The 27,773-nt window shown below is 40.8% G+C and overlaps 1 protein-coding gene across 5 annotated transcripts in view; it reads right to left on the reverse strand.

Moving 5' to 3' along the window:
- Window positions 1-2,103: 2,103 nt before the first annotated feature.
- LOC128706559 (ATP-dependent RNA helicase TDRD9) overlaps window positions 2,104-27,773 on the reverse strand; it is a 143,178-nt gene continuing 117,508 nt past the window's right edge. For 2 of the 5 annotated variants that reach the window (XM_053801485.1, XM_053801484.1), the window contains one exon: window positions 2,104-2,356. In XM_053801485.1, coding sequence (XP_053657460.1) covers window positions 2,106-2,356 — 251 coding nt within the window. In that variant the 3' untranslated portion in view covers window positions 2,104-2,105. Of the gene's footprint in view, window positions 2,357-17,566; window positions 17,719-27,773 lie in introns of those variants that run through there. The other 3 variants (XM_070093494.1, XM_070093517.1, XM_053801486.2) reach the window with 3 other exon arrangements.

Consider the following 27,773-nt stretch of genomic DNA (forward strand, 5'->3'; position numbering starts at 1 on the left):
AAGGTTGAGGGTCATCTGGATTTTCCTCATTATTACCGGTATTATGGTCATTAGTTTCGGTCACCTCATCAAAACCTTGACACTCGTCTTCACTGACACTTCCATCTGTATTAGAACTGTCACTGGGGAACAAAAGTGTCTCAATTCACCGAGGAGTGAGGTGTTTCTTACCGCGAGGCATGGTGAACAAGGTGTACTAAAATAGTGTTCCCACAATGCACCACTGGGTCTACAATTTTTTTTCCTAGTGTGCACACTGACCACACAGACCCATTCTCTCACATCTAGACCTACCAGCCTTTTCCCGCTTGATTTGAAGGCGCCAGAATTCATGCGTACTAGTACGTCAATAACTCTGGCGTGCAAGACGTACTAGTATGTTGAAAGTCCTGAAAGGGTTAATATGTCAGTTACGTTCCTGGAAATTGCATGCATTACAAAACTGCTTAAAACAAAGTGAAGGACTTGTGGGAAAAAAACAGGGTTATGTGCTTGGATCCCCAAAACTGCCAAACAGTTTTTCTTTTAAGGTCTCCAAATCTTAAAAAAATAAAAATGATAATGTACTTGTTGTTCACTATTATGATTTATTATGTTTAATGCAATGCTTAACTGTTTCAAGGGCTGTGCCGTAGTATGTACTACAGGTTTGAGTTCAGGGCCTGTGCTGTAGTATTTACAAGAGCTAAGTTCATGTAATGAACTGATAATGATAACAAAAATACAAAATTCCATGGAAACCTATCGGAATCATGTAGGCAGAAAGCTGGCAGTCTGGGTCCAATTTACACATTGGCAATTTCGCCAGACGAGCCTCATTTTAAGCTAGTTCAATTGCCGAATTCAACAAAATTCTTACTTATCTGGCTAGTATCCTTTCTGTTCTATCGAGCACAAGCAATCGCTCGTTCAATGATCAGAACTACCTTATAAACTGCACCTTAGTTGGTAATTTAGCCTATTTTATGCAAATTTAAAAAAAATTCTAATTTAAAAAAGTCTAAAATAAACATTGTAGGCATTCCAGCCACTAGAGTCACAATTCCTGTTATTAATTATGTCTCCAGGCCTCTCCAGTATTACATTTGCCCTTCATTTTAAATTCACCACTATGCAAAAAGCAAAATTTTACCCTATTTCTCGTAAAAAACTAAAACCAGGAATTACTGATCATGGTTGAAGGCATCCCAATAATTGAAGCAGGTCTAGTAAAAACCCAGTAAACAGACGATGGAGATGTAAAGGGCCCTTACTCATCTTCAGAGAAATCTTGAGAATGCAAAAAATTTCACTACTCTGAACCCAAGCTTCTTCCAGTCCTAAAACACTAAGTCAAATATTTATAAGACTAGAAGTTTGTTTTGCCCCCCACCCACTCAACATGTAACAGGTGTGAAAGATTTTTTTCATTCAAGAGGGCCCCGTTTGTACAGCTGTTAGGTTCTCGACCCCATGCAATCACCAAAAATCACCAGGTGAAAAAGAGCAGTTATTTCTGTATTGAATGCATCTAAAATGTCTGATAACATGTTTACACTATCATACATTAAATGCTCAATATATTTAGGCATAAAAAAAAAGGTAAAATTAATATACAGTACATACAATACTTACCTTACAAGATGATGCCAGTCACCCCTCCCTTACACAAATGTTGTCCAAAAATGGTGGAAAAGTGGTAAAAGCACTGAACATAATGAACAATGGCTTAACAGAAAACCTATGAAAAAGTGGAACACTAAAAAGAGGGTGCAGAATACACAGGGCCTTCCCGTGTATTCTCTCATGCCAAAATTTAACACTTGCTGTATATCTAAGGGAGTTGCATTTAAAATGAATATCTGCATGAGTGATGCTGGCAAAAATAATGTAGATCTACTTAAGAGACAGTGAAGGGATTAAACACCAGAAATTAAAGATGAGTATTATACAAAAGATATAGAATATATTTGAAGATATATTTGTCTCTAACATGCTCATGAGGCCTTAAAGAAAGACAACTAAATCTGCTGGTGAAAAAACATTTAATAAAGTTTCTGTTACTTGAATGACAGGATGGTAATACCATACCTTCCAGGATGGTTGCTGTCTACCAGACTGGAAAACTAAATTTTTAACCGAATCATGCCTAAAATAATACTGCACACTAAAGACGAGTGGATCAGACACATTCCATTAATTTTGCTAACCTTAAAAAGATTTTGTGGCACAAGACGATAAACTCTTCCTGTGGAAACTCGTCCAGATCGTCCTGCTCTCTGTTGGCAAGAAGCTTGTGATGCCCAAGTTAGCTTCAGTGAAGTGTAGTTAGTCACTTCATCACAGGTCAGAACTTTAGTTAAACAGAAGTCAATCACTGAAAGATATTCTTTATCAGGGATATGCCTAGTGATAAATTTTTAAATATTTAAATATTATAATACAGGAGGAGTGTTAATGTTGCATCTTAAAAACTGTAGTGTAAAGCACCCTTCTGGCAAGACAGTGATGGAGTGAATGATGGTGAAAGTTTTTCTTTTTTGGGCCACCCTGCCTTGGTGGGAATCGGCCAGTGTGTTAATAATAATAATAATAATAATAATAGAGTGGGACCCTGAGTTTCAGCCATAATTCATTCCAGGAGCTAGGCATGAAGTCGAAACGGAATAAAGTTGAAGCAATATTTCCCATAAGAAATAATGTAAATCCAATTAATCCATACCACCCAAAAATATTCACAAAAAATTAATTTTTTTTAAGAATAAATACTATAGTTTTACATACAGAAAACAATGAGAAATAAATATAAAGAACTAATTTTAATGGATAAATGAACATTTAAATCAGTTTTACCTTTATTGAAGACTCCTGTTGGCGTATGAGGCAGGAGAGTTTGCAGGCAGGACAGGACAGTCCTTCAATATGACATTAATATCAACTCTAAGGCTTATTTATCTAGCACAATTCATCTAATATGACATAATAAACAATATTAATAACATAGAAACATGATATAATACAGGTCTCCCTCAACATTCGCGAGGGTTAGGGGATCAAGAGCCTTGCGAATGTTGAAAAATTGCGAATGTTTGGTGTCCCAAAATTATTATTATTTTTTTTTTATTATCACACTGGCCGATTCCCACCAAGGCAGGGTGGCCCGAAAAAGAAAAACTTTCACCATCATTCACTCCATCACTGTCTTGCCAGAAGGGTGCTTTACACTACAGTTTTTAAACTGCAACATTAACACCCCTCCTTCAGAGTGCAGGCACTGTACTTCCCATCTCCAGGACTCAAGTCCGGCCTGCCGGTTTCCCTGAATCCCTTCATAAATGTTACTTTGCTCACACTCCAACAGCACGTCAAGTATTAAAAACCATTTGTCTCCATTCACTCCTATCAAACACGCTCACGCATGCCTGCTGGAAGTCCAAGCCCCTCGCACACAAAACCTCCTTTACTCCCTCCCTCCAACCTTTCCTAGGCCGACCCCTACCCCGCCTTCCTTCCACTACAGACTGATACACTCTTGAAGTCATTCTGTTTCGCTCCATTCTCTCTACATGTCCGAACCACCTCAACAACCCTTCCTCAGCCCTGTGGACAACAGTTTTGGTAATCCCGCACCTCCTCCTAACTTCCAAACTACGAATTCTCTGCATTATATTCACACCACACATTGCCCTCAGACATGACATCTCCACTGCCTCCAGCCTTCTCCTCGCTGCAACATTCATCACCCATGCTTCACACCCATATAAGAGTGTTGGTAAAACTATACTCTCATACATTCCCCTCTTTGCCTCCAAGGACAAAGTTCTTTGTCTCCAGACTCCTAAGTGCACCACTCACTCTTTTTCCCTCATCAATTCTATGATTCACCTCATCTTTCATAGACCCATCTGCTGACACGTCCACTCCCAAATATCTGAATACGTTCACCTCCTCCATACTCTCTCCCTCCAATCTGATATTCAATCTTTCATCACCTAATCTTTTTGTTATCCTCATAACCTTATTCTTTCCTGTATTCACCTTTAATTTTCTTCTTTTGCACACCCTACCAAATTCATCCACCAATCTCTGCAACTTCTCTTCAGAATCTCCCAAGAGCACAGTGTCATCAGCAAAGAGCAGCTGTGACAACTCCCACTTTGTGTGTGATTCTTTATCTTTTAACTCCACGCCTCTTGCCAAGACCCTCGCATTTACTTCTCTTACAACCCCATCTATAAATATATTAAACAACCACGGTGACATCACACATCCTTGTCTAAGGCCTACTTTTACTGGGAAAAAATTTCCCTCTTTCCTACATACTCTAACTTGAGCCTCACTATCCTCGTAAAAACTCTTCACTGCTTTCAGTAACCTACCTCCTACACCATACACTTGCAACATCTGCCACATTGCCCCCCTATCCACCCTGTCATACGCCTTTTCCAAATCCATAAATGCCACAAAGACCTCTTCAGCCTTATCTAAATACTGTTCACTTATATGTTTCACTGTAAACACCTGGTCCACACACCCCCTACCTTTCCTAAAGCTTCCTTGTTCATCTGCTATCCTATTTTCCGTCTTACTCTTAATTCTTTCAATTATAACTCTACCATACACTTTACCAGGTATACTCAACAGACTTATCCCCCTATAATTTTTGCACTCTCTTTTATCCCCACCTGCTTTTAACATTTCTATCTTGATCCCATCAATCCCAGCTGCCTTACCCCCTTTCATTTTACCTACTGCCTCACGAACTTCCCCCACACTCACAACTGGCTCTTCCTCACTCCTACAAGATGTTATTCCTCCTTGCCCTATACACGAAATCACAGCTTCCCTATCTTCATCAACATTTAACAATTCCTCAAAATATTCCCTCCATCTTCCCAATACCTCTAACTCTCCATTTAATAACTCTCCTCTCCTATTTTTAACTGACAAATCCATTTGTTCTCTAGGCTTTCTTAACTTGTTAATCTCACTCCAAAACTTTTTCTTATTTTCAACAAAATTTGTTGATAACATCTCACCCACTCTCTCATTTGCTCTCTTTTTACATTGCTTCACCACTCTCTTAACCTCTCTATTTTTCTCCATATACTCTTCCCTCCTTGCATCACTTCTACTTTTTAAAAACTTCTCATATGCTAACTTTTTCTCCCTTACTACTCTCTTTACATCATCATTCCACCAATCGCTCCTCTTCCCTCCTGCACCCACTTTCCTGTAACCACAAACTTCTGCTGAACACTCTAACACTACATTTTTAAACCTACCCCATACCTCTTCGACCCCATTGCCTATGCTCTCATTAGCTCATCTATCCTCCAATAGCTGTTTATATCTTACCCTAATATATTGCTTCCTTAACTTGTTGAACCATGAACAATCATAAAATACATGAAAACGTCGTAAATTTTACTAAATACAGTGGTCCCTCGTTTTTCGTAATTAATCCGTTCCTGGAGGAGCTACTATAAATGAAATTTACGATTTGCGAATCAATTTTCCCCATAAGAAATAATGTAAATACAATTAATCCGTTCCTGACACCCAGAAGTATTAAAACAAAAATTTTTTTTACATGAAATATACATGTAGTACATAAACAATACAATGGGAAATGATGAATGAAACATTAACAGCATAACACTTACCTTTATTGGAGATTCTTCTTAGTGTATGGGGGACTGGAGGAGGAGAGAGATTGGATTGTTTACAGTTTGGAAGGGGAATCCCCTTCCATCAACACCTCAGGTACCATTTGCTTTTCTGGGGTTGCTTCGCTTCTCTGTTTCTTAATGCAACTAGGACCACCTTGAGAGTCACTGGAGTCCTGTCTCGCAAAGTAACTGTCCAGAGAGCTCTGCTTCTGGCGTCTCTTTAACACTTCCCTAAAATGGCCCAAGACTTTGTCCCTGTACATGTTGCCAACATGGCTTGCAACAACCTTGTTAGGGTGATGTTTCTCCATAAAGCTTTCCATCTTACCCCACATAGTAAAAATCTCTTTTAATTTCTGAAGAAAGCACCTTCTTACATCTCTTCCCTCTCCTCTGCAGCAAGATTCTGAGCTATGATCTGTTGCTCTTCCTGCTGAAGCTCATGCAGCTCCTCGGTGGTGAGCTCTTCGTTGTGGTCTTCCACCAATTCTTCCACATCCTCCAAACTCACATCCAACCCCAAGGAACTCCCCAGTGCCACAATTGATTTTACAACAGACATAGGCTCATCAGGGTCAGTCCCAAACCCTTCAAAATCCCTCTTGTCGACACAATCTGGCCACAATTTTCTCCAGGCAGAGCTCCAAGTCCTGGTGGTCACTCCCTCCCAAGCCATACCTGTAAGGGTTATGCAATGGAGGATGCTGAAGTGCTCTCTCCAAAATTCCCTTAGGGTCAAGTGAGTGTCTGTGGTCAGAGTCAAGCACCTGTGAAACATTGCTTTTGTGTAGTTTTTTTTAAAGTTTGCAATGACCTGCTGGTCCATGGACTGGAGGAGAGGAGTGGTATTCGGGGGCAAGAACTACTACTGTGATGAACCCAAACTCCTCGAAAATTAGGTCATCCAAGTTTGGAGGATGAGCAGGTGCATTGTCCATTACTAGCAGGCACTTGAGACCCAATTTCTTTTCCAGGAGATACTGCTTCACACTAGGGCCAAACACTTCATTGAACCACTCGACGAAAATTTCCCTCGTGACCCATGCCTTATTATTAGATTTCCAAAACACACACAATTTACTCTTCATAACATTGTTTTTCCTGACCACTCTGGGATTTTCAGAATGGTACACTAGTAATGGCTTCACTTTGAAATCCCCACTAGCATTAGCACAGAACATTAGTGTCAGCCTGTCTTTCACAGGCTTGTGTCCTGGCATTGCCTTTTCCTCCTGTGTAATGAAGGTCCTCTTTGGCATTTTCTTCCAAAAGAGGCCTGTTTCGTTACAATTGAACACTTGTTCAGGTTTCAGTCCTTCAGCCTCTATGTACTCCTTGAATTCATGCACATATTTTTCAGCAGCCTTGTGGTCTGAACTGGCAGCCTCACCATGCCTTACCACACTGTGTATGCCAGTACGGTTCTTAAATCTCTCAAACCAGCCTTTTTTTTTTTTCAACAAGTCGGTCGTCTCCCACCGAGGCAGGGTGACCCAAAAAAGAAAGAAAATCCCCAAAAAGAAAATACTTTCATCATCATTCAACACTTTCACCACACTCACACATTATCACTGCTTTTGCAGAGGTGCTCAGAATACAACAGTTTAGAAGCATATACGTATAAAGATACACAACATATCCCTCCAAACTGCCAATATCCCAAACCCCTCCTTTAAAGTGCAGGCATTGTACTTCCCATTTCCAGCCTTTGCTGGCCTTAAATTCACTCACATCACCACTAGTTGCAGGCAATTTATTTACCAAATCGTCATGGAAACATAAACACACATGCAGTTTAATGTGATCCTTTATTGACAACGTTTCGCCCACACAGTGGGCTTTTTCAAGTCACAAACAGATCTACCTGGGGTGGGGTTATAGTCTCAAATCTTGGGTAGCTTGGCAGGGGTATTGGACAAGTTGTGAGCAGACCTTCTGCAGTGTTCTATGTTCTTATGTGGGATAGTGATGAAGAAGTTTCTTGGCAAGTGGTTCAGCTATGTTATAGAAGCCATTGTTCTGGTTGAAACTGTTGGTTATAGAGATAAGCGATGATTCCAGGATTCTTCGGAATTGAGTGTTGTCTTCTGTGGCAATAAGTCAATACCGAAGAATCCTGGAATCATCGCTTATCTCTATAACCAACAATTTCAACCAGAACAATGGCTTCTATAACATAGCTGAACCACTTGCCAAGAAGCTTCTTCATCGCTATCCCACATAAGAACATAGAACACTGCAGAAGGTCTGCTCACAACTTGTCCAATACCCCTGCCAAGCTACCCAAGATTTTAGACTCTATAACCCCACCCAGTAGATCATCAGATGCAGCATTCTCCACCTGACCTCAACATTCTGAACCTGACTATAAATACTCACGTACCTTCCACCCCAGGTAGATCTGTTTGTGACTTGAAAAAGCCCACTGTGTGGGCAAAACGTTGTCAATAAAGGATCACATTAAACTGCATATGTGTTTATGTTTCCATTGTGTCGGTATTTTATACCATTTATTTTCACAAAATCGTCATGCAACTGCCTAGCCTTTTCACAAATAATCGAAGTCATAAGAGTATCTTTTGCTAATTGTTTCTCATTTATCCTCACCAATAATAACTTCTCAACCTCTTCGAGTCTGGTGATATCATTTTTGTCAGCATAGTTACCCCCCTTATAGGTAGTAGGTTGGTAGACAGCAACCGCCCAGGGAGGTACTACCGTCCTGCCAAGTGAGTGTAAAACGAAAGCCTGTAATTGTTTTACATGATGGTAGGATTGCTGGTGTCCTTTTTTCTGTCTCATGAACATGCAAGATTTCAGGTACGTCTTGCTACTTCTACTTACACTTAGGTCACACTACACATACATGTACAAGCACATATATACACACCCCTCTGGGTTTTCTTCTATTTTCTTTCTAGTTCTTATTCTTGTTTATTTCCTCTTATCTCCATGGGGAAGTGGAACAGAATTCTTCCTCCATAAGCCATGCGTGTTGTAAGAGGCGACTAAAATGCCGGGAGCAAGGGGCTAGTAACCTCTTCTCCTGTATATATTACTAAATGTAAAAGGAGAAACTTTCGTTTTTCCTTTTGGGCCACCCCGCCTCGGTGGGATACGGCCGGTGTGTTGAAAGAAAGAAAGAGTTACCCCCTTTGCAACAACAGTGCCCTTGATTTCCTTTTTCTTGGCCACTATGGAACATAAGGTTTTGTAGGGTTTCTTATACATCCTGGCCAGTTCGGCCGCATTTGTACCACTTTCATATTGTTCAATGATCGCTTTCTTAAATTCAATCGTATTTCTCACCTTCTTTACCACAGGCTTGACACTAGGAGCTTTCTTTGGAGCCATGGTAGCTTATTTAGTACTTGCAAGCACTAAAATAAATGGAATATTATGTCATATTAGGCTGGAGCACGTGAGGGGACCTTCGCTCACTGGTAAACAATGCTATACTGGCTGCCACCACGGATCACGCCGTGGGTACGTGTCCCGGACAAACTACAACTCGCGAGTCAACCTATGAAAAGCGAGCCCATGTTTATACGAAAATATCCCTATGATTTCCGAAATTTACGATTGCCGAGAACTACGAAAAGCGAGGGCCCACTGTACATACATATTATGGTTTAATAACATGTATGTTATTAACCCTTTGAGGGTCGACAGGCCCTCTCCGAGACTCGTTCTCAGGGTCGGCCAAATTAAAAAAAAAAAAAAAAAAAAATTTCTTATGAATAGATAATCTTTTCCCGATCATAATGATACCAAAAATATGAAATTTAATGGAAAACTTACGGAATTTTGCTCTTGCAAAGTTAGCGGTCTCGGCGATGTTTACGGATCGGCGATTTTGCCCACTTTGAACCCCGTTTTCGGCCAGATCCACTGTACTAGTCGACAAAAACCATGAATATTTCGCTAGAACTCCATTTTTTCTATTGAATGAGTGCAAGAAACCACCCATTTACCAATTTCAACTATCCAGTACAGTGGTCAGAATTTAGCAATTTTGCCAATTTCACACAAATTTCAAAAGATGCCAATTTCCGAATAAGGTGCAGAACAAACAAGAAATACATTCCTGGCACTATAATGACATTTCCTCTGTTCATTAGTCATGTCTCAAGTCCCTCTTACATTCTTTTGCTTTCCACTTTGAATTTTTATTCTCACAAAAAATAGAAGATTTACTGTTATGCAGACTACTGCATTAGTGTAAAAAATGGTATGAATCATATTGGCGCACTAGCAAAAGAATATTAGACTCACCAGTTGACGTGTATTGGACGCTTGGCATGATTTGTTTACTTTTGAACTTGGGTAAAAATCGATCATTTCTGCTACTTTGAGCTCAATTTCAAGGTACTTTTCATTGTAAACCCAGTCAAAATCATCTCAATTTCTGTGATATGCCTTCCATTCTATAAAATGAGACCAAGAAAACTAGAATACAACAATAAATACCATACGAAAATACAGTGCAAAGTCGCTGTTTTATTCCAAAAAAACGGTCAAAGTTTTTTTTTTTCTCATTATGCACTGTGTGCTGCAGGATTTTTTTTATACCATGCACACTGACCAGATAGACCCATTCTTTAATATGCAGGCGTACCAGCTTTCTCCCACTAGATTTGAGGGCGCTAGAATTTAGGTGTACTAGTACGTCAAAAACCCTGGGTCGTAAGCCATACTAGTACGTCCGAAACCCTCAAAGGGTTAAATACCACTGCCTCCACCACTTCCTCAACCACTGCCAGTCCCTACTACCCTCCCTCCGACCCCCGCAACTGGCAGCCAGCCCTCCCACCAGTGTGGTGAGTGTTTTGTTTGTTCATTATTTGCTATTAAACTACAGTATAAATAATGCAAACCCATTCATGACTGCATATTGGAATGGCTATTCAGACAGGTATTAGATGGTGACATCATGTGTTTACTCTTGAACACAGCAAAGAATCAAACATTTCTGCTACTAACAATAATAATAATAATAATAATAATAATAATAATAATAATAATAATGATAAATACGATAGAATTGAAGAAGGAAATTGTACAAAAATACAAGGGAGTGGTTGACACATCGTCAGTGTGGCTTTGTTTGTGCTGGAGTGAGCATTAGTCTCCGTGCTCTTCCAAACATTTCACAATAATTCACTTTGTTTGGTGCTTGTAGATTGAGTGTGACTGGAGTGGTAGAGGCAGATGTAGAGGAAGCGGTTGAGGCAGTGGGTGAGGCAGTGGTTGAGGCAGTGGTTGAGGCAGTGGTTGAGGCAGTGGGTGAGGCAGTGGGTGAGGCAGCAGTTGAGGCAGTGGGTGAGGCAGCGGTTGAGGCACTGGTAGAGGCAGCAGTTTAGGCAGCGGTTGAGGCAGCAGTTGAGGCAGTGGTATTTAATAACATGTTATAAATAATAACATATTATTAACCCTTTGAGGGTCGACAGGCCCTCTCAGAAACTCGTTCTCAGGGTCGGCCAAATTTAAAAAAAAAAAAAAATTATTTTTTCTTATGAAAAGACAGAGAATCTTTTCCCGATCATAATGACACCAAAATTATGTGATTTGATGGAAAACTTACGGAATTATGCTCTCGCGAAGTTAGCGGTCACTGCGATGTTCATGCATCGGCGATTTTGCCCAATTTGAGCCCCATTTTCGGCCAATTCCTCTGTACTAGTCGACAAAAAACATGAATATTTCGCTAGAACTACATTTTTTCTATTGAATGAGTGCAAGAAACCACCCATTTACCATTTTCAACTATCCAATACAGTGGTCAGAATTTAGCAATTTTGCCAATTTCACACAAATTTCAAAAAATGCCAATTTCTGAATAGGGTCCAGAACAAACAAGAAATACATTCCTGACACTAAAATGACATTTCTTCTGTTCATTAGTCACGTCTCAAGGCCCTCTTACATTCTTTTGCTTTCCACTTTGAATTTTTATTCTCACAAAAAATAGATTTACTGTTATGCAGACTACTGCATTAGTGTAAAAAATGATATAAATCATATTGGCGCACTTGCAAAAGAATGTTAGACTCACCAGTTGAGGTGTATTGGACGCTTGGCATGATTTGTTTACTTTTGAACTTTGGTAAAAATTGAACATTTCTCCTACTTTGAGCTCAATTTCAAGGTACTTTTCATTGTAAAACCAGTGAAAATCATCTCAATTTCTGTGATATGCTTTCAATTCTATAAAATGAGACCAAGAAAACTAGAATACAACAATAAATACCATACGAAAATACAGAGCAAAGTTGCTGTTTTATGCCAAAAAAAACGGTATAAGTTTTTTTTTCTCATTATGCACTGTGTGCTGCAGGATTTTCTTTATACTGTGCACACTGACCAGATAGACCCATTCTTTCATATGGAGGCCTACCAGCCTTTTCCCGAGAGATTTGACGGCGCTAGAATTTATGCGCACTAGTATGTCAAAAACCCCTGCGCGTAAGACGTACTAGTACGTCCGAAACCCTCAAAGGGTTAATAACATGTATTATTATTATTATTATTATTATTATATTAATAACATATATGTTATTAAATACCACTGCCTCAACCGCTGCCTCACCCACTGCCTCAACCGCTGCCTCACCCACTGCCTCAACCGCTGCCTCACCCACTGCCTCAACCGCTGCCTCACCCACTGCCTCAACCGCTGCCTCGCCCACTGCCTCACCCACTGCCTCAACCGCTGCCTCGCCCAATGCCTCAACCGCTGCCTCACCCACTGCCTCAACCGCTGCCTCACCCACTGCCTCAACCGCTGCCTCGCCCACTGCCTCGCCCACTGCCTCACCCACTGCCTCAACCGCTGCCTCACCCACTGCCTCAACCACTTCCTCAACCACTGCCTCACCCACTGCCTCAACCGCTTTCTCTGTCGTGGGGGTTTGAAAGGAAATATGATGGTTGAAGATAAACACACTTGTGGATGGTAACACTATATATTGTCAGACTGTGGTAAGGGAGCCCAACCTGCCGTGCATTGCCTGGTAGACCTATGCATGGACAGAGGAAGTTACAGAGGTACTCACGTACACATGCGCATCACGTGACGTCACACAAACAGTCACTAGGCCTAGTAAGGGATCGTATATATAAAACATATGGATGGTACTATGATACTCAGGTAAGCTATACATCACATGTAAGGGATCAGCAACTATGCTGACAGCTCGGTCATGTTACGTATGTCGTCTCGACATACATTTCTATGCTATAGGCTGAACAGGCAGGTGGCTCTGCGCTGATTCTATACAATAACAAAGACATGTGCAACTTAAAACTAATGGATGGTATCACAATGGATGTTAACATAATGGATTCTAATGTAATGAGTTTTAACATAATGCATTACGAATTATAAGAACAAATCATGGTATAATATAGGATGGAATTGATCGATCGATCTGTATTCATGCACTATACGGATTCTGAGGAAGAATAAATATACATACAAGGTGAAAGTAATTAAAAGCAAAGGCAAATCTGGTGCACACAGATCATTACTGTTAAATTCTCAGAATTCGGAGGGAATGTGAACACGAAAAAAAAAAAAAATTCTGAAAACTGATCAGCTGATAACAAAACACACAGTTGAGAACTTCATTCATCATGGACATCTAATTATACAGACTATGTACATTTAAACCCAACTCTGCGAGGGTAAGATTTACATATGCAGAATGGTTATCATCTTTGGGTGGATCGAATTCTTCTGCAATGGCTAACACATGCCTTGACTGAGGACGATCTGAACAAGTATCTACAAAAGATACAGCTACATTCACTAGTGACTGTGGCATTACTAACTGGTATGCTCTTCTGCTTGGAGTACTCAACTCGGCTGTTTGATACAGTAATTCTTGGCTCATTACAAAGTCACTAATGGGTGCTGGTGGCTTCACAGTCAGAATAAGATCTTCCTGGAGCAGGAATCGAATCACACCAGACCACATGGGATCTGTTCTTTCTTACTGGAGGAATGAACAAACTCGGTGGAGTGGATGACTCTCCTCGGTTGAAAAAAATAACGCTATAACACGCAATATGAGCAATGGAGAATGGATCTACTATCTCTCACTGCAAGCACAGGGGAAAAGAAATAAACACGGTCAACAATACAGATATTCAATCTGAGTCACACACAGTGACACGAGGTATCAACTATAAAGAAACTACACTTACAAACGTTAACAACATGTGAAAGTTACTCGAGAAATAACTTTTTACAATGCACGGATTACTGTCAACGAGGATGGCATCACCATCTGGAACACAAGGGACAACAACAACACTCAAGTGAGTACACTAGCCACAGAAACGTCTTTCTGCAACGGCTTGTGGCATCAGCAAGAGATGGCATAACTCGTTGCAAGTAAAGTTCTTCTCAAAGCGTCCCCTGGGAAGGAACGAATACTTGAACAAGTCGCCATCTCAAGGATAGTAGTCTCAGCACCCAGGGTTGTCTGAGGTTCTTCTGAAACCCAAGGTAACTGTACACTATCCTGCGTGTACGATATTGTGGCTGGAATCCAGACAGGAGTGACAGTATTACTAGTGCCTGACCGCTCGGCTATGTTAATAAGTAATGAACAAATCTATAGGAGCTTAATCTGAACTTCACATTTCGCAGCACTTTAATAAATCTCAGATACAAGCTGTGAGAACAAACACATTGGTCCAGGGTTAGGTATTGCCTTTCAGTCAGTAAGGAAATATTGGTACTGTGGACTGATTCATACCGACTTCGACTGGCATGATACACTAAGTGAACAATCAAAAGTGACTGGGACATCTTCTCAGGGAACTTACTTAAGGACATGAAGGCAAGAAAAATAGAGAGAATGACACAATAGGTTTAAACGGGAAGAAATTACTTATTTAAAAAAATAAGTCACACTGTAGCAAGGAGAACACACATGAAAATAAAAAAATTACTCAACTGGATAAGCAACACTTTGAAAATCAAGAGAAATTGTACTTTACTCAAATCAAATTTACTCAAATTTTACTTTAAATTGAATTAATGGCATAGTGAGTTGTCTTTACTCTCAATTCAATAAGGAAATTCAACAATAAATGATAAATCAATCAAAAATGTTAAAATGGAATCAATAAAGCTTGTGCAAAATTAAAACAAACTGGGAAAACAATTCACTAAAAAGAAAAGAAAATGACACACAAAGAATAAAATATTATGCACAGAACAGGGCATATGAAACTGCACTGAAATAAACTGTTGCAATATTGCAAATAACAATTACTAATCAAAAGTACTGCACAACACAACATAAAATTTCTGAAAGAAAAAAAAAAAGGAATGGCAGCACAATGTTACACAAGAATTATTGTAAAATGAGTCAACGTTGCAATAATAAAAAAATAACACACACAAGAAAATACAGTTTACAAAAACAACAAAAAAAAATATTATCAAGGAATGAACTGATTGAACACTAACTCTTATTTGCAGCTTAAACAACACTTACTGAACAAGCAAAAGAATAATTTACTTTAAAAGAAGAACTTAAAAATTGCACTAAGAGTGAATTTGTTCAATGAAATATGAAAATAATAGAGGAAAAAAAAACATAAAACAAGGGAAAGAATTAACACTTACAGTGATGCAGGAAAAATAACACATCAATATATGCACAATACTATGAGAATTTTCTTGCAATATGGTCTTGTGTTGGCAAAAAAAAAAAAAAAATTGGAAAATAATTGTCTTGCTTCAACAAAATAATGGCACTATTGTCTGTGGAGTTAAGACAAATTAGACACTGGCTAAATGAAAAAAAAGTAATGCAAGAATGTTGAACACACAGAAGAAAAAAAATAGCAAATGAATGAAAACAAAAACAGCAAGAATACACAAATACTGGGAGAAAAAAAACATAACTGGGACAACAACGAGTTGTGATGCAGAATATAAGGTAACAAGTTACTGAATTACTTCACTGTATAAATTACTAGACAAGGAACACAATACTGTGAACACAAGATAATTGTGAAGCGTAAACACAAGTTTATACTGCTTATATATTGCACACAACAAGCAAAAACATTAAAGTACTTACTTCAAGTATATAAAAAAAATGAACACAACACAACAGACATAAATAAAGTATAAAAATTAACACTGAAAGAGAGAGAAAAAAAAATATTGCAAACAGTATATAATGAACACTGAGTCTAATCAAGAGCCACCGAATGTCACTAAGAAATCACTGGAAACACAAAAAAGAAATGTCTCAACACTCGCAAATGTCTCTATGAAAAAAAATTATTCATTAACAGTGTAGCGATGTGGTGTAGAATGAGGTAGATGGTAGTGAAGGGTAGAGGTGGAGACTCGTGGCTGGCGGCGTTCCCTGCTACCCTCAACACGTTGACGGCTTGAAGAATTTGCGCTTAAATCGACGATGAACTCGCACAGGAGGCTTTTACGATGGCGCAAACTGACGAAGGAACACACCTGGCTCTTGACCCTCTATGTGGTCCTTAAAAATATGATGCTAGAACCCATAATAAGGGTACAAAAACAGTGGTAGTGGGTGAGGTGGGTGGTTGAGGCAGCGCTGTGAGACACCGCGTGGTGACTGAGCCTATGGGATGAATGACGTAAGCTACTCTGGGGACACCCGCACTAGGCACAAAAATATTTTAAGACAGCTGGCTTATAAACAAACCCACAAAATACCACAACACCACAGGGATTATAAAGCACTCAGAATGGCTTGGAACTTGAAGCACAAAGCGATGAAGAAGACTATACCCACGTGGCTTGCTTGAGTACTGGGTTAGTCACCTGGATTAATTGCTGGGTGGCTTGGCTTAACCCTTCACAGAGACTGGCTTGATAACTTGTAATGATGAGCACAGAAGGGGTGGAAAGCTGGCTTGGCAGGCAAGGCTGGATGGTGTAAGGCTGGCTGGACTGCGCTTGGGCTGACTCCCCCACCACAGACTGGCCTAAGTGGCTTGGCTTACTTTGCAAACCCTGGTCAACCCCTCGGAGGTAATGCAAATAGCAAGATAAACACTAATACACAGAGACTGACCAGTGAATAGTGCAGAGGGCTGGTAGATGCTTGCTCGGGTAGCGGCTTGGCTGGCCTACTGGCCACACAAAATGTCCATCGTCATCCGAGAGAATTTATCTCCGTGCATCGGCGTAATTATCAATTTTACGCCCACACCGCTGTCACCAATTGTCGTGGGGGTTCGAAAGGAGATATGATGGTTGAAGATACACACACTTGTGGATGGTAACACTATATATTGTCAGACTGTGGAAAGGGAGCCCAACCTGCCGTGCGTTGCCTGGTAGATCTATGCGTGGACTGAGGAAGTTAGAGGTACTCACGTACACATGCGCATCACATGACGTCACACAAACAGTCACTAGGCCTAGTAAGGGATCGTATATATAAAACATATGGACGGTACTATGATACTCAGATAAGCTATACAACACATGTAGGGGATCAGCAACTATGCTGACACCTCAAGCACTGCCTCTACCACTCCAGTCGCACTCAATCTACAAGCACCAAACACAATGAATTATTGTGAAATGTTTGGAAGAGCACGGAGACTAATGCTCACTCCAGCACAAACAAAGCCACATTGACGATGTGTCAACCACTCCCTCGTATTTTTGTATGAGTTCCTTCTTCAATTCTATCACATTTATTATTATTATTATTACTATTGTTATTATTTGCAGTAGCAGAAATGTTTGATTCTTTGCTGTATTCAAGAGTAAACACATGATGTCAACATCCAATACCTGTCCAAGTAGCCATTCCAATGTGCAGTCATGAATGGGTTTACATTATTTATACTGTAGTTTAATAGCAAATAATGAACAAACAAAACACTCACCACACTGGTGGGAGGGCTGACTGCCAGTTGCAGGGGTCGGAGGGAGGGTAGTAGGGACTCGCAGGTGGTGGGAAACTTAAATATGATTTGGCGGCTGGGATTTTGAGAATGTGTGAAGCTCGCTAAAGTTGAAAACGCAAATGTTGAGGGAGACCTGTAAAGCATTTTATATAGAAAGCAAGGCTCAGGTTAGCATAAGTAGGAGAGAAGAAAATGTTTTCTTGTAAAGGATGAATTTAGATAGAGATGTGTGATGTCACCGTATTTGTTCAATACAGCTGACCCTTGAACAACACGGGTTGAACTGCGTGGGTCCATTTACACACTTTTTTTACATAAATATATTAAAAAAAAATTTTTGGAGATATGTGACAATTTGAAAAAATTTACAGAAGAACTGTGTAGTCTAGAAATACCAAAATAATTAAGAAAAAGTTAGGCAAGTCATGAATGCATAAAATACATACATAGATACTAGTCTATTTTATCATTTACTACCATAAAATACAGCCTCTCCTCACTTAATGACAGAGTTCTGTTCCTAACACCACGTTGGAAAACGAATTCGTCACTAAGTGAGGAGCATACTATAATGGCAGTGGGTTTGTGTCAACCATCTTGAATATTGTTTTAATGTGACCTATGCACCATTTATAATATATTTAGTGTATTTTTGAATGTTTATACAGTATTATTTTACTTTTTTTTATTAACACACTGGCCGATTCCCACCAAGGCAGGGTGGCCCAAAAAAGAAAAACTTTCACCATCATTCGCTCCATCACTGTCTTGCCAGAAGGGTGCTTTACACTACAGTTTTTAAACTGTAACATTAACACCCCTCCTTCAGAGTGCAGGCACTGTACTTCCCATCTCCAGGACTCAAGTCCGGCCTGCCGGTTTCCCTGAACCCTTTCATAAATGTTACTTTGCTCACACTCCAACAGCACGTCAAGTATTAAAAACCATTTGTCTCCATTCACTCCTATTAAACATGCTCACAAATGCCCGCTGAAAGTCCAAGCCCCTCGCACACAAAACCTCCTTTACCCCTCCCTCCAACCTTTCCTAGGCCGACCCCTACCCCGCCTTCCTTCCACTACAGACTGATACACTCTTGAAGTCATTCTGTTTTGCTCCATTCTCTCTACATGTCCAAACCACCTCAACAACCCTTCCTCAGCCCTCTTGACAACAGTTTTGGTAATCCTACACCTCCTCCTAACTTCCAAACTACGAATTCTCTGCATTACATTCACACCACAATTTGCCCTCAGACATGACATCTCCACTGCCTCCAGCCTTCTCCTCGCTACAACATTCATCACCCATGCTTCACACCCATACAAGAGTGTTGGTAAAACTATACTCCCACACATTCCCCTCTTTGCCTCCAAGGACAAAGTTCTTTGTCCCCACAGACTCCTAAGTGCACCGCTCGCCCTTTTCCCCTCATCAATTCTATGATTCACCTCATCTTTCATAGACCCATCCGCTGACACGTCCACTCCCAAATATCTGAATACATTCACCTCCTCCATACTCTCTCCCTCCAATCTGATATCCAATCCTTCATCACCTAATCTTTTTGTTATCCTCAACCTTACTCTTTCCTGTATTCACTTTTAATTTTCTTCTTTTGCATGCCCTACCAAATTCATCCACCAACTTCTGCAACTTCTCTTCAGAATCTCCCAAGAGCACAGTGTCATCAGCAAAGAGCAACTGTGACAACTCCCACTTTGTGTGTGATTCTTTATCATTTAACTCCACGCCTCTTGCCAAGACCCTCGCATTTACTTCTCTTACAACCCCATCTATAAATATATTAAACAACCACCGTGACATCACACAACCTTGTCTAAGGCCTACTTTTAGTGGGAAATAATCTCCCTCTTTCCTACATACTCTAACTTGAGCCTCACTATCCTCGTAAAAACTCTTCACTGCAAATCTATTATAAAAAGCTAAATTTACCATAACTTGTCATGTATAAGTGTTTGTGTGCACATCATTTTAATCGAGAAATGTAAGCAAACGTAAAGATGCAACATTAAATCATAACTGCATAAAATTAACTGTAGTAATAATCGTAAGTAATAATTCCGTAGCCGCCACCACCTGTTACTACTGCAGTTTTAGTAATACGTACATCATCTACGGTGTTTTTTATCATATAAGACGATATTGATGTAGGTACTGACAAACAGATGACAAACTTACGGTATTGTTAAATAGAGTACAGTACTGTAAATGTACATTTTTCCTTATGATTTTCTTAACCCTTTTGGGGTTAAATAACAAAAAAGGCACAATACCATGACTGGAACGATAACACGCACATAGAAGAGAAACAGTGGCATGTACATTCACTACTTTTCCTATCATGCTTCCCCTGTCAAGAAAAGTGTTCTTATCTCCCTCTTTCTCCGTGCCTTCCGCATCTGTGATCCTCAGTTCCTTCCAGCAGAAATTTCCACTCTTCATAATTTGTTTTCCCGTCTTGGCTACCCTTCCCATTTCATAGACTCTGCCCTCTCACGTGCTAAACGTAATTTCTTCTCTCCCAAACTCTCTACTCCTGAGAACTCTTCTGTCCTCTTCCTTCCCTACATTTCTGTTCTTTCTAATCTCAATTCTCTCCGTACCTTAGACATCAAGCTTACTTTCCGCAAGACTAACACTCTCTGCACTAATCTCGTTCATACCTCTCCTCCCTCTACAGATGTTCCTGGTGTCTACTCCATTTCTTGCTCCTCCTGTCCTCTTCAATACTTTGGAGAAACTGGTCAATCTCTTTCTGACAGACTTAGGGAGCACAAACATAGTGCTAGGCTTGCCGACACTAACAATGCTCTTTTCTGTCACGTCAGAGATCACAGCCATCCTATTGCCTGGTCTTCTGCTAAAACTGTCTTCCCTACTTCCAACTTTAACAGTCGCCATCTGGCTGAATCCTCCCTAATACACAACTTTCCTTGTAGGAATCTTAGTCCTGGCTTCGTCTCTGTAGAGGCCTTCCTCTCCCACTACACTGTAAAATGTTCCAAACTTCAGAACACCCGTGACTTAACCCGATTCCTTCTTTTTCTCTTCTCCCTCTTACCCTTTCCTCTTTCCTCTTTTTTCTCTTCTGGGTTGCCTTTCTTCTGTCTTGTGTTTCTGTTCCTTCATTATTTATTTCCTTACTTCCCATTCCCCCCCACCTCTGTGTACTTGCCCTCCCTCCGTTGGGCACCTAGCTCCCTTGCAGTGCTCCCCTTTCTTTGTACAGTGGACCCTCGACCAATGATGGCATCGTTTAACGTTAAATCCGACTAGCGATACATTTTAACACAAAATTTTTGCCTCAACTAGAGCTAAAAAACTCAACCAACGTGATTCGTTCCGTTTGCGACACGTCCACTTGTGGCCTGAGCGCGCCTCACTTGTCCTGTGGGTGCTAGTGTTTACAATCCAGCCAGCCACCGCAGTCCCATCCAAACATACAATCGCAACATTTCATATTATCACAGCCTTTTTAGTGACTGCACCTGCAAAATATGTCACCATGGGCCCCAAGAAAGCTTCTAGTGCCATCCCTATAGCAAAAAAAGTGAGAATTACTATGGATATGAAGAAAGATATCATTGCTAAGTATGAAAGTGGAGTGCGTGTCTCCGAGCTGGCCAGGTTGTACACAAAACCCCAATCAACCATCGCTACTATTGTGGCCAAGAAAACGGCAATCAAGGAAGCTGTTCTTGCCAAACGTGCAACTACGTTTTCGAAACTGAGATCGCAAGTGATAGAAGATGTTGAGAGACAGCTACTGCAAGCTGTGTTGGCTACCTGTACACTGACAATGTTGTGAAACACTTCAGGAATGTCATAAAGGAACGGGAAGTACAGGCCTCTATGGACAGATATGTTGTGCAACAGAGGTCCAGTGACTCTCAAGCTGGTCCTAGTGGCATTAAAAGAAGAAGGGAAATAACCCCAGAAAAGGACTTGACACCTCAAGTCCTAATGGAAGGGGATTCCCCTTCTAAACACTAACACCATCCACACACTTCCCTCCCATCCCATCAATCATCATCAGATCTTCAATAAAGGTAAGTGTCATGTAATTGTACATGACTTCTTCAGTTTGTATTAAAATTAATATTTCATGTGGTAATTTTTTTTTTTCAATACTTTGGGGTGTCAGGAACGGATTAATTTGATTTCCATTATTTCTTATGGGGAAAATTAACTCGACTAACGATAATTTCGACTAACGGTGAGCTCTCATGAACGGATTAATATCGTTGGTCGAGGGTCCACTGTATTTGACTGGCTCCTCTCCTTAATTCCCCACTACTACTACTACTACCACTACTACTACTACTACCACCACTATCTCTTCCTGCCTATATACAGTGGACCCCCGCATAACGATATTAATCCGTTCATGAGAGCTCATTGTTATGCGAAATTATCGTTATGCGAATGAATTTTCCCCATAAGAAATAATGGAAATCAAATTAATCCGTGCAAGACACCCAAAAGTATGAAAAAAAAAATTTTACCACATGAAATATACATTTTCCTACACACAAAGAGAAGGATACATGCACAATAGTAGAGTAGTACATGCACAGTATATATTGTGCATGTACTACTCTACTAAATGAAGAATAAATGACACTTACCTTTATTGAAGATGCAGCAATGACTGATGAGACACTGTGTCCTGGGAGTGCCTTTTCCTCCTGAGTACTGTAGGTCCTGTTTGGCATTTTCTTCCAGAACAGGCCTTATCACCCTGTGTATGTCATTACGATTTTTAAATCTCTCAAACCAACCTTTGCTGGCTTTAAGTTCAACAATATGAGCACTAGTTCCAGGCATTTTTCCCTGTTCACCTGGGTGTTAGTCGACTGGTGTGGGTTGCATCCTGGGAGACAAGATTAAGGACCCCAATGGAAATAAGTTAGAGTCCTCGATGATGCACTGACTTTCTTGGGTTATCCTGGGTGGCTAACCCTCTGGGGTTAATTGTTTCTCGGTAATTGTTTCACGTTAAGCCACACCAACAACACTCTCTCCACATCTTCGAGTAATACAGCTGATGGTGGTGCAGCAACAACAACAGCTGTGGTGCAGCTGACCATGGTGCAGCAGCAGCTGGGTGCAGCAACAGCTGACCATGGTGCAGCTGCAGCTTTGGTGCAGCAGCAGCTGTGGTGCAGCTGCAGCTTTGGTGCAGCAGCAGATGTGGTGCAGCTACAGCTTACTGGTCCAACTTATCAGTTGACCGTGGTGCAGCAGCAGCAGCTGACTGTGGTACGATAGTATTTATCACCCTTTTTACCACAGGGTTGGCACTAAAGCTTTCTTTGGGCCCATGGTGGCTTATTTAGCAGTTACAAGCACTATAAATAATGGAATAACACTATGTATCGAAAGTATGCATGCAACTGGCCACCCTGGCTTGTAAACAATGACGGCAAGGCAGGCGTTCAGGCTGGACGGACAGGTTCGGGACGAGTCATGTTCAGAAACAGCTAATGGTGCAACAGCAGCTGACCGTGGTGCAGCAGCAGCTGACTGATCCAGCAACAGCTGACTGGTCCAGCAACAGCTGACTGGTCCAGCAACAGCTGACTGGTCCAGCAACAGCTGACTGATCCAGCAACAGCTGACTGGTCCAGCAACAGCTGACTGGTCCAGCAACAGCTGACTGATCCAGCAACAGCTGACTGATCCAGCAACAGCGATTCTTAAATCTCTCAAACCAACCTTTGCTGGCTTTAAATTCACCAACATGAGCACTAGTTCCAGGTGTTTTTCCCTGTTCACCTGGGTGTTAGTCGACTGGTGTGAGTTGCATCCTGGGAGACAAGATTAAGGACCCCAATGGAAATAAGTTAGACAGTCTTCGATGACACACTTTTTTGGGTTATCCTGGGTGGCTAACCCTCTGGGGTTAATTGTTTCTTGGTACTCTCAATAAGCCACACCAACAACAGTGCTACAGCAGCAGCAGCAGCAGCTGACAGTGCTACAGCAGCAGCAGCAGCAGCTGACAGTGCTACAGCAGCAGCAGCAGCAGCTGACAGTGCTACAGCAGCAGCAGACGATGCTACAGCAGCAGCAGACGGTACTACAGCAGCAGCAGATGGTACTACAGCAGCAGCAGCAGCAGCAGCTGACGGTGGTACAGCAGCAGCAGCAGCTGACAACGCTACAGCAGCAGCAGACGGTACTACAACAGCAGCAGCAGCAGCTGACGGTGGTACAGCAGCAGCTGACAGTGCTACAGCAGCAGCAGATGATGCTACAGCAGCAGCAGATGGTACTACAGCAGCAGCAGCAGCAGACGGTACTACAGCAGCAGCAGCAGACGGTACTACAGCAGCAGCAGCAGCAGCAGCAGCAGCAGACGGTACTACAACAGCAGCAGCAGCAGCAGCAGCTGACGGTGCTACAGCATCAGCAGCAGCTGACATGCTGCAGCAGCTGACAGTGCTACAGCAGCAGCAGCATCAGCAGTTGACCATGGTACCACAGTACTTCGATAATATTTCTCACCCTTTTTACCACAGGGTTGGCACTAGAAGCTTTCTTGGGGCCCATGGTCACTTATTTTGCAGATAAAATCACCAAAAACACTGTAATAATATGAAATGTTACGATTGTATGCTTGGATGTTACCGCGGAGGCTGGCTTGTAAACAATGCCACCGGCGGAACATGTGAGGCTGGCTCAGGCCGCACATTAGATGCGTCTCGGACGAACAGCGTTGAGCGGGTTTTTTAGCGGTATGCGAGGCAAAATCTTAGCGATAAAATGTATCGGTATGCGGATTTAACGTTATGTAAGGCCAACGGTATGCGGGGGTCCACTGTATACCCGTCCCGCTCTACTTGTTAATGTGACTTTGTAAATGGTCCAAGTCGGACTGAAATGTCGTCCTAAGCTCCTCTCTTCTATGTGCGGTTTATTTGTGTATCTTTCAGGGTTTCCAACGTACTAGTACGGGTTATGCACCAGGGTTATTGACGTACTAGAATGCCTAAATTCTAACGCCCTCAAATCTAGCGAGAGAAAGCTGGTAGGCCTACATATGAAAGAATGGGTCTATGTGGTCAGTGTGCGCAGTATAACAACAATCCTGCAGCACACAGTGCGTGATGAGAAAAAAAAACTTTGACCATGTTTTTGGATTAAAACAGCGACTTTGCACTGTATTTTCATATGGTATTTATGGTTGTCTTCTAGTTTTCCTGGTCTCATTTTATAGAATGAAAGACATATGACAGAAATTGAGATGATTTTGATTGGTCCAACAAAGAAAAGTACTTTGAAATTGAGCTCAAAGTAGCAAAACTGTTCGATTTTTGCCAAAGTTCAAAAGTAAACAAATCATGAAAAGCGTCCAATACACGTCAACTGGTGAGTCTAATATTCTTTCACAAGTGTGCTGATATTACTTATACCATTTCTACACTAATGCAGTAGTCTGCATAACACATCTTCTATTTTTTGTGAGAATAAAAAGTCAGTGGAAAGTGAAAGAAATGTAAGAGGGGCGTGGGGACGTGACTAATGAACAGAGGAAATGTTATTTTAGTGCCAGGAATGTCTGTCTTGTTTATTCTGGACCCTATTTGGAAATTGGCAGCTTTTGAAATTTGTGTGAAATTGGCAAAATTGCTAATTTCTGACCACTTTCTTGGATAGTTGAAATTGGTAAATGGGTGGTTTCTTGTACTCATTCGATAGAAAAAATGGAGCTCTAGCGAAATAGTTATGATTTTTGTCGACTAGTACACTGGAATTTGCAGAAAACAGGGCTCAAAGTCGGCAAAATTGCCGATGCACAAACATCGTCGAGACATCTAACGTGAGAGCATAATTCCCTAAGTTTCCATCAAATTTCATAATTTTTGTGTCATTATGATCGGGAAAAGATTCTCTATCTTTTCATAAGAAAAAATAATTTTTTTTCCGAAAAATTTTTGACCCTGAGAACAAGTTTAGGAGAGGGCCTCTCGACCCTGAAAGGGTTAAGGGCCATACACCTATCGTGTGAGTGATTTAGCAAGCAGGTTGCAACTATATTTCTTTATCATAGCCTTGATTTGTTGGCATGGGTCATCTCGCACAGGCAAGGTGACGATAAGGACTGCAAGGATCTGCCAAAGATCTAGTGAAAGTAACTAGCCTAACATATCTACAATCCAAGCGCACCCTTCCACACTTAAACCGAACACCCTACCCAGCTACACACTCCGCTACCCAGCATAACTACATGTCTTGTCGGGCTACTCAACACTGTGGTGATCAGAGGATAAATTCACCTTGGCAGAATCGTTTTGTGGAAACCGTCGTTTGTCACGAAGAGCTGTGACCCCTCCCCCTTCCTCTCTTCAACAACGACTTTGAGTTCCGAAACCCCTCAAAGCTCTGTGTCAAGAACATCGGCACAACACCATTCAACACTTACTATCTGTGCATAAATTAGCTTTGAAATCATGTATTATTTATACATTTAACTTTTCTTTCAAGTAAGATTAATTCTCATGTTTAATTGCTTCACATTTTCACATCAATTTTTATAATAAAATGTTTATCTTTGTATGTTATTATATTTTCCATTATTACTTTTCCTAAGGAGGAGCCAACCTTGTTAAATACTTGGCTAAGATCTGACAGGGTTGAGTAAGCCTTCACAGTGTTCAACTGGCCAGTTTAATATGCAGTCACAAATGACTTGACATTATTTATATAATTATTACAATAATGCAGTAGTCTACCTAACAATAAATCTTCTATTTTTTGTGTGAATAAAAATTCAAACTGGAAAGCAAGCGTAATATAAGAGGGGCCTAGAGACATGAGTAATGAAGTGAGAAAATGTTATTTTAGTGCCATCAATGTTGCAATGTTTATTCTGGACCCTATTTTGAAATTGGAATCTCCTGAAATTTGAGTGAAATTGGCCAAATTACCAATTTCTGACCACTTTATTGGTTAGTTGAAACAGGTAAATGGGTGGTTTCTTGTACTCAGTCGACAGAATGGAAAGAATACTAGCAAAATAGCTACAAGTTTGGTAGACTAGAACCAGCTTGAGAGTCATTGCACACCTGTGGCACTAAATATCTGCCCAGAGAGCTCTGTTTCTGGCATCTCATTAAAATTTCCCTAAAATGGGACACAACACTGTCATTGTAGAGGTTGCCAGCACAGCCTGCAACAGTTGTCTCAGGGTGATGTTCATCCATATATGTTTGCACATAAGAAAGCAGGAATACTGCAGCAGGCCTGTTGGCCCACACCAGGCAGGTCCTTCACAAACCATCCCACTAACAGAAACGTATTTGCCCAACCTAATTTTCAATGCTTCCCAAGCAATTAGCTTCGATAATTCTATTCACTCATGTGCAAGTCCAACTCAAATCAAATCAATGTGTGTGGGGAAGTACCATGGATGGTGTGTGGGGAAACCTGACTGACTTCCTACAAATAAAACTTGCCTCTCACCCAACATTAAGACTATAAATATTTTAAGGCAAGTAATGGGAGTACTGTGTGTGTATTTTACTTTTTATTGTTTTTAATGCCTAACCTAATATATGTTAGTGTAAACTGTTATCTGGCATTTATATCATTTATAAGTGGAAAAAATGCCGTTCTGCTTTTCGGGGATGTCTGCTTTCCGGCAGTAGTCTGAAACCTAACCTGCCGTATACATGGGGCCCTACTATATATTGATGAGAGAGTTTTACCTATGTTCATGATATTGAGCAAATGCATGCAGTTTTTACATATGCATTTATGATGGATAGATGGGCTAATGAGAGCATAGACAATGGGGTCGAAGAGGTATGGGGTAGGTTTAAAAATGTAGTGTTAGAGTGTACAGCAGAAGTTTGTGGTTACAAGAAAGTGGGTGCGGGAGGGAAGAGGAGCGATTGGTGGAATGATGATGTAAAGAGAGTAGTAAGGGAGAAAAAGTTAGCATATGAGAAGTTTTTACAAAGTAGAAGTGATGCAAGGAGGGAAGAGTATATGGAGAAAAAGAGAGAGGTTAAGAGAGTGGTGAAGCAATGTAAAAAGAGAGCAAATGAGAGAGTGGGTGAGATGTTATCAACAAATTTTGTTGAAAATAAGAAAAAGTTTTGAAGTGAGATTAACAAGTTAAGAAAGCCTAGAGAACAAATGGATTTGTCAGTTAAA

Source organism: Cherax quadricarinatus, chromosome 3, assembly GCF_038502225.1.
Source record: "Cherax quadricarinatus isolate ZL_2023a chromosome 3, ASM3850222v1, whole genome shotgun sequence".
Classification (NCBI taxonomy): Eukaryota; Metazoa; Arthropoda; class Malacostraca; order Decapoda; family Parastacidae; genus Cherax; species Cherax quadricarinatus.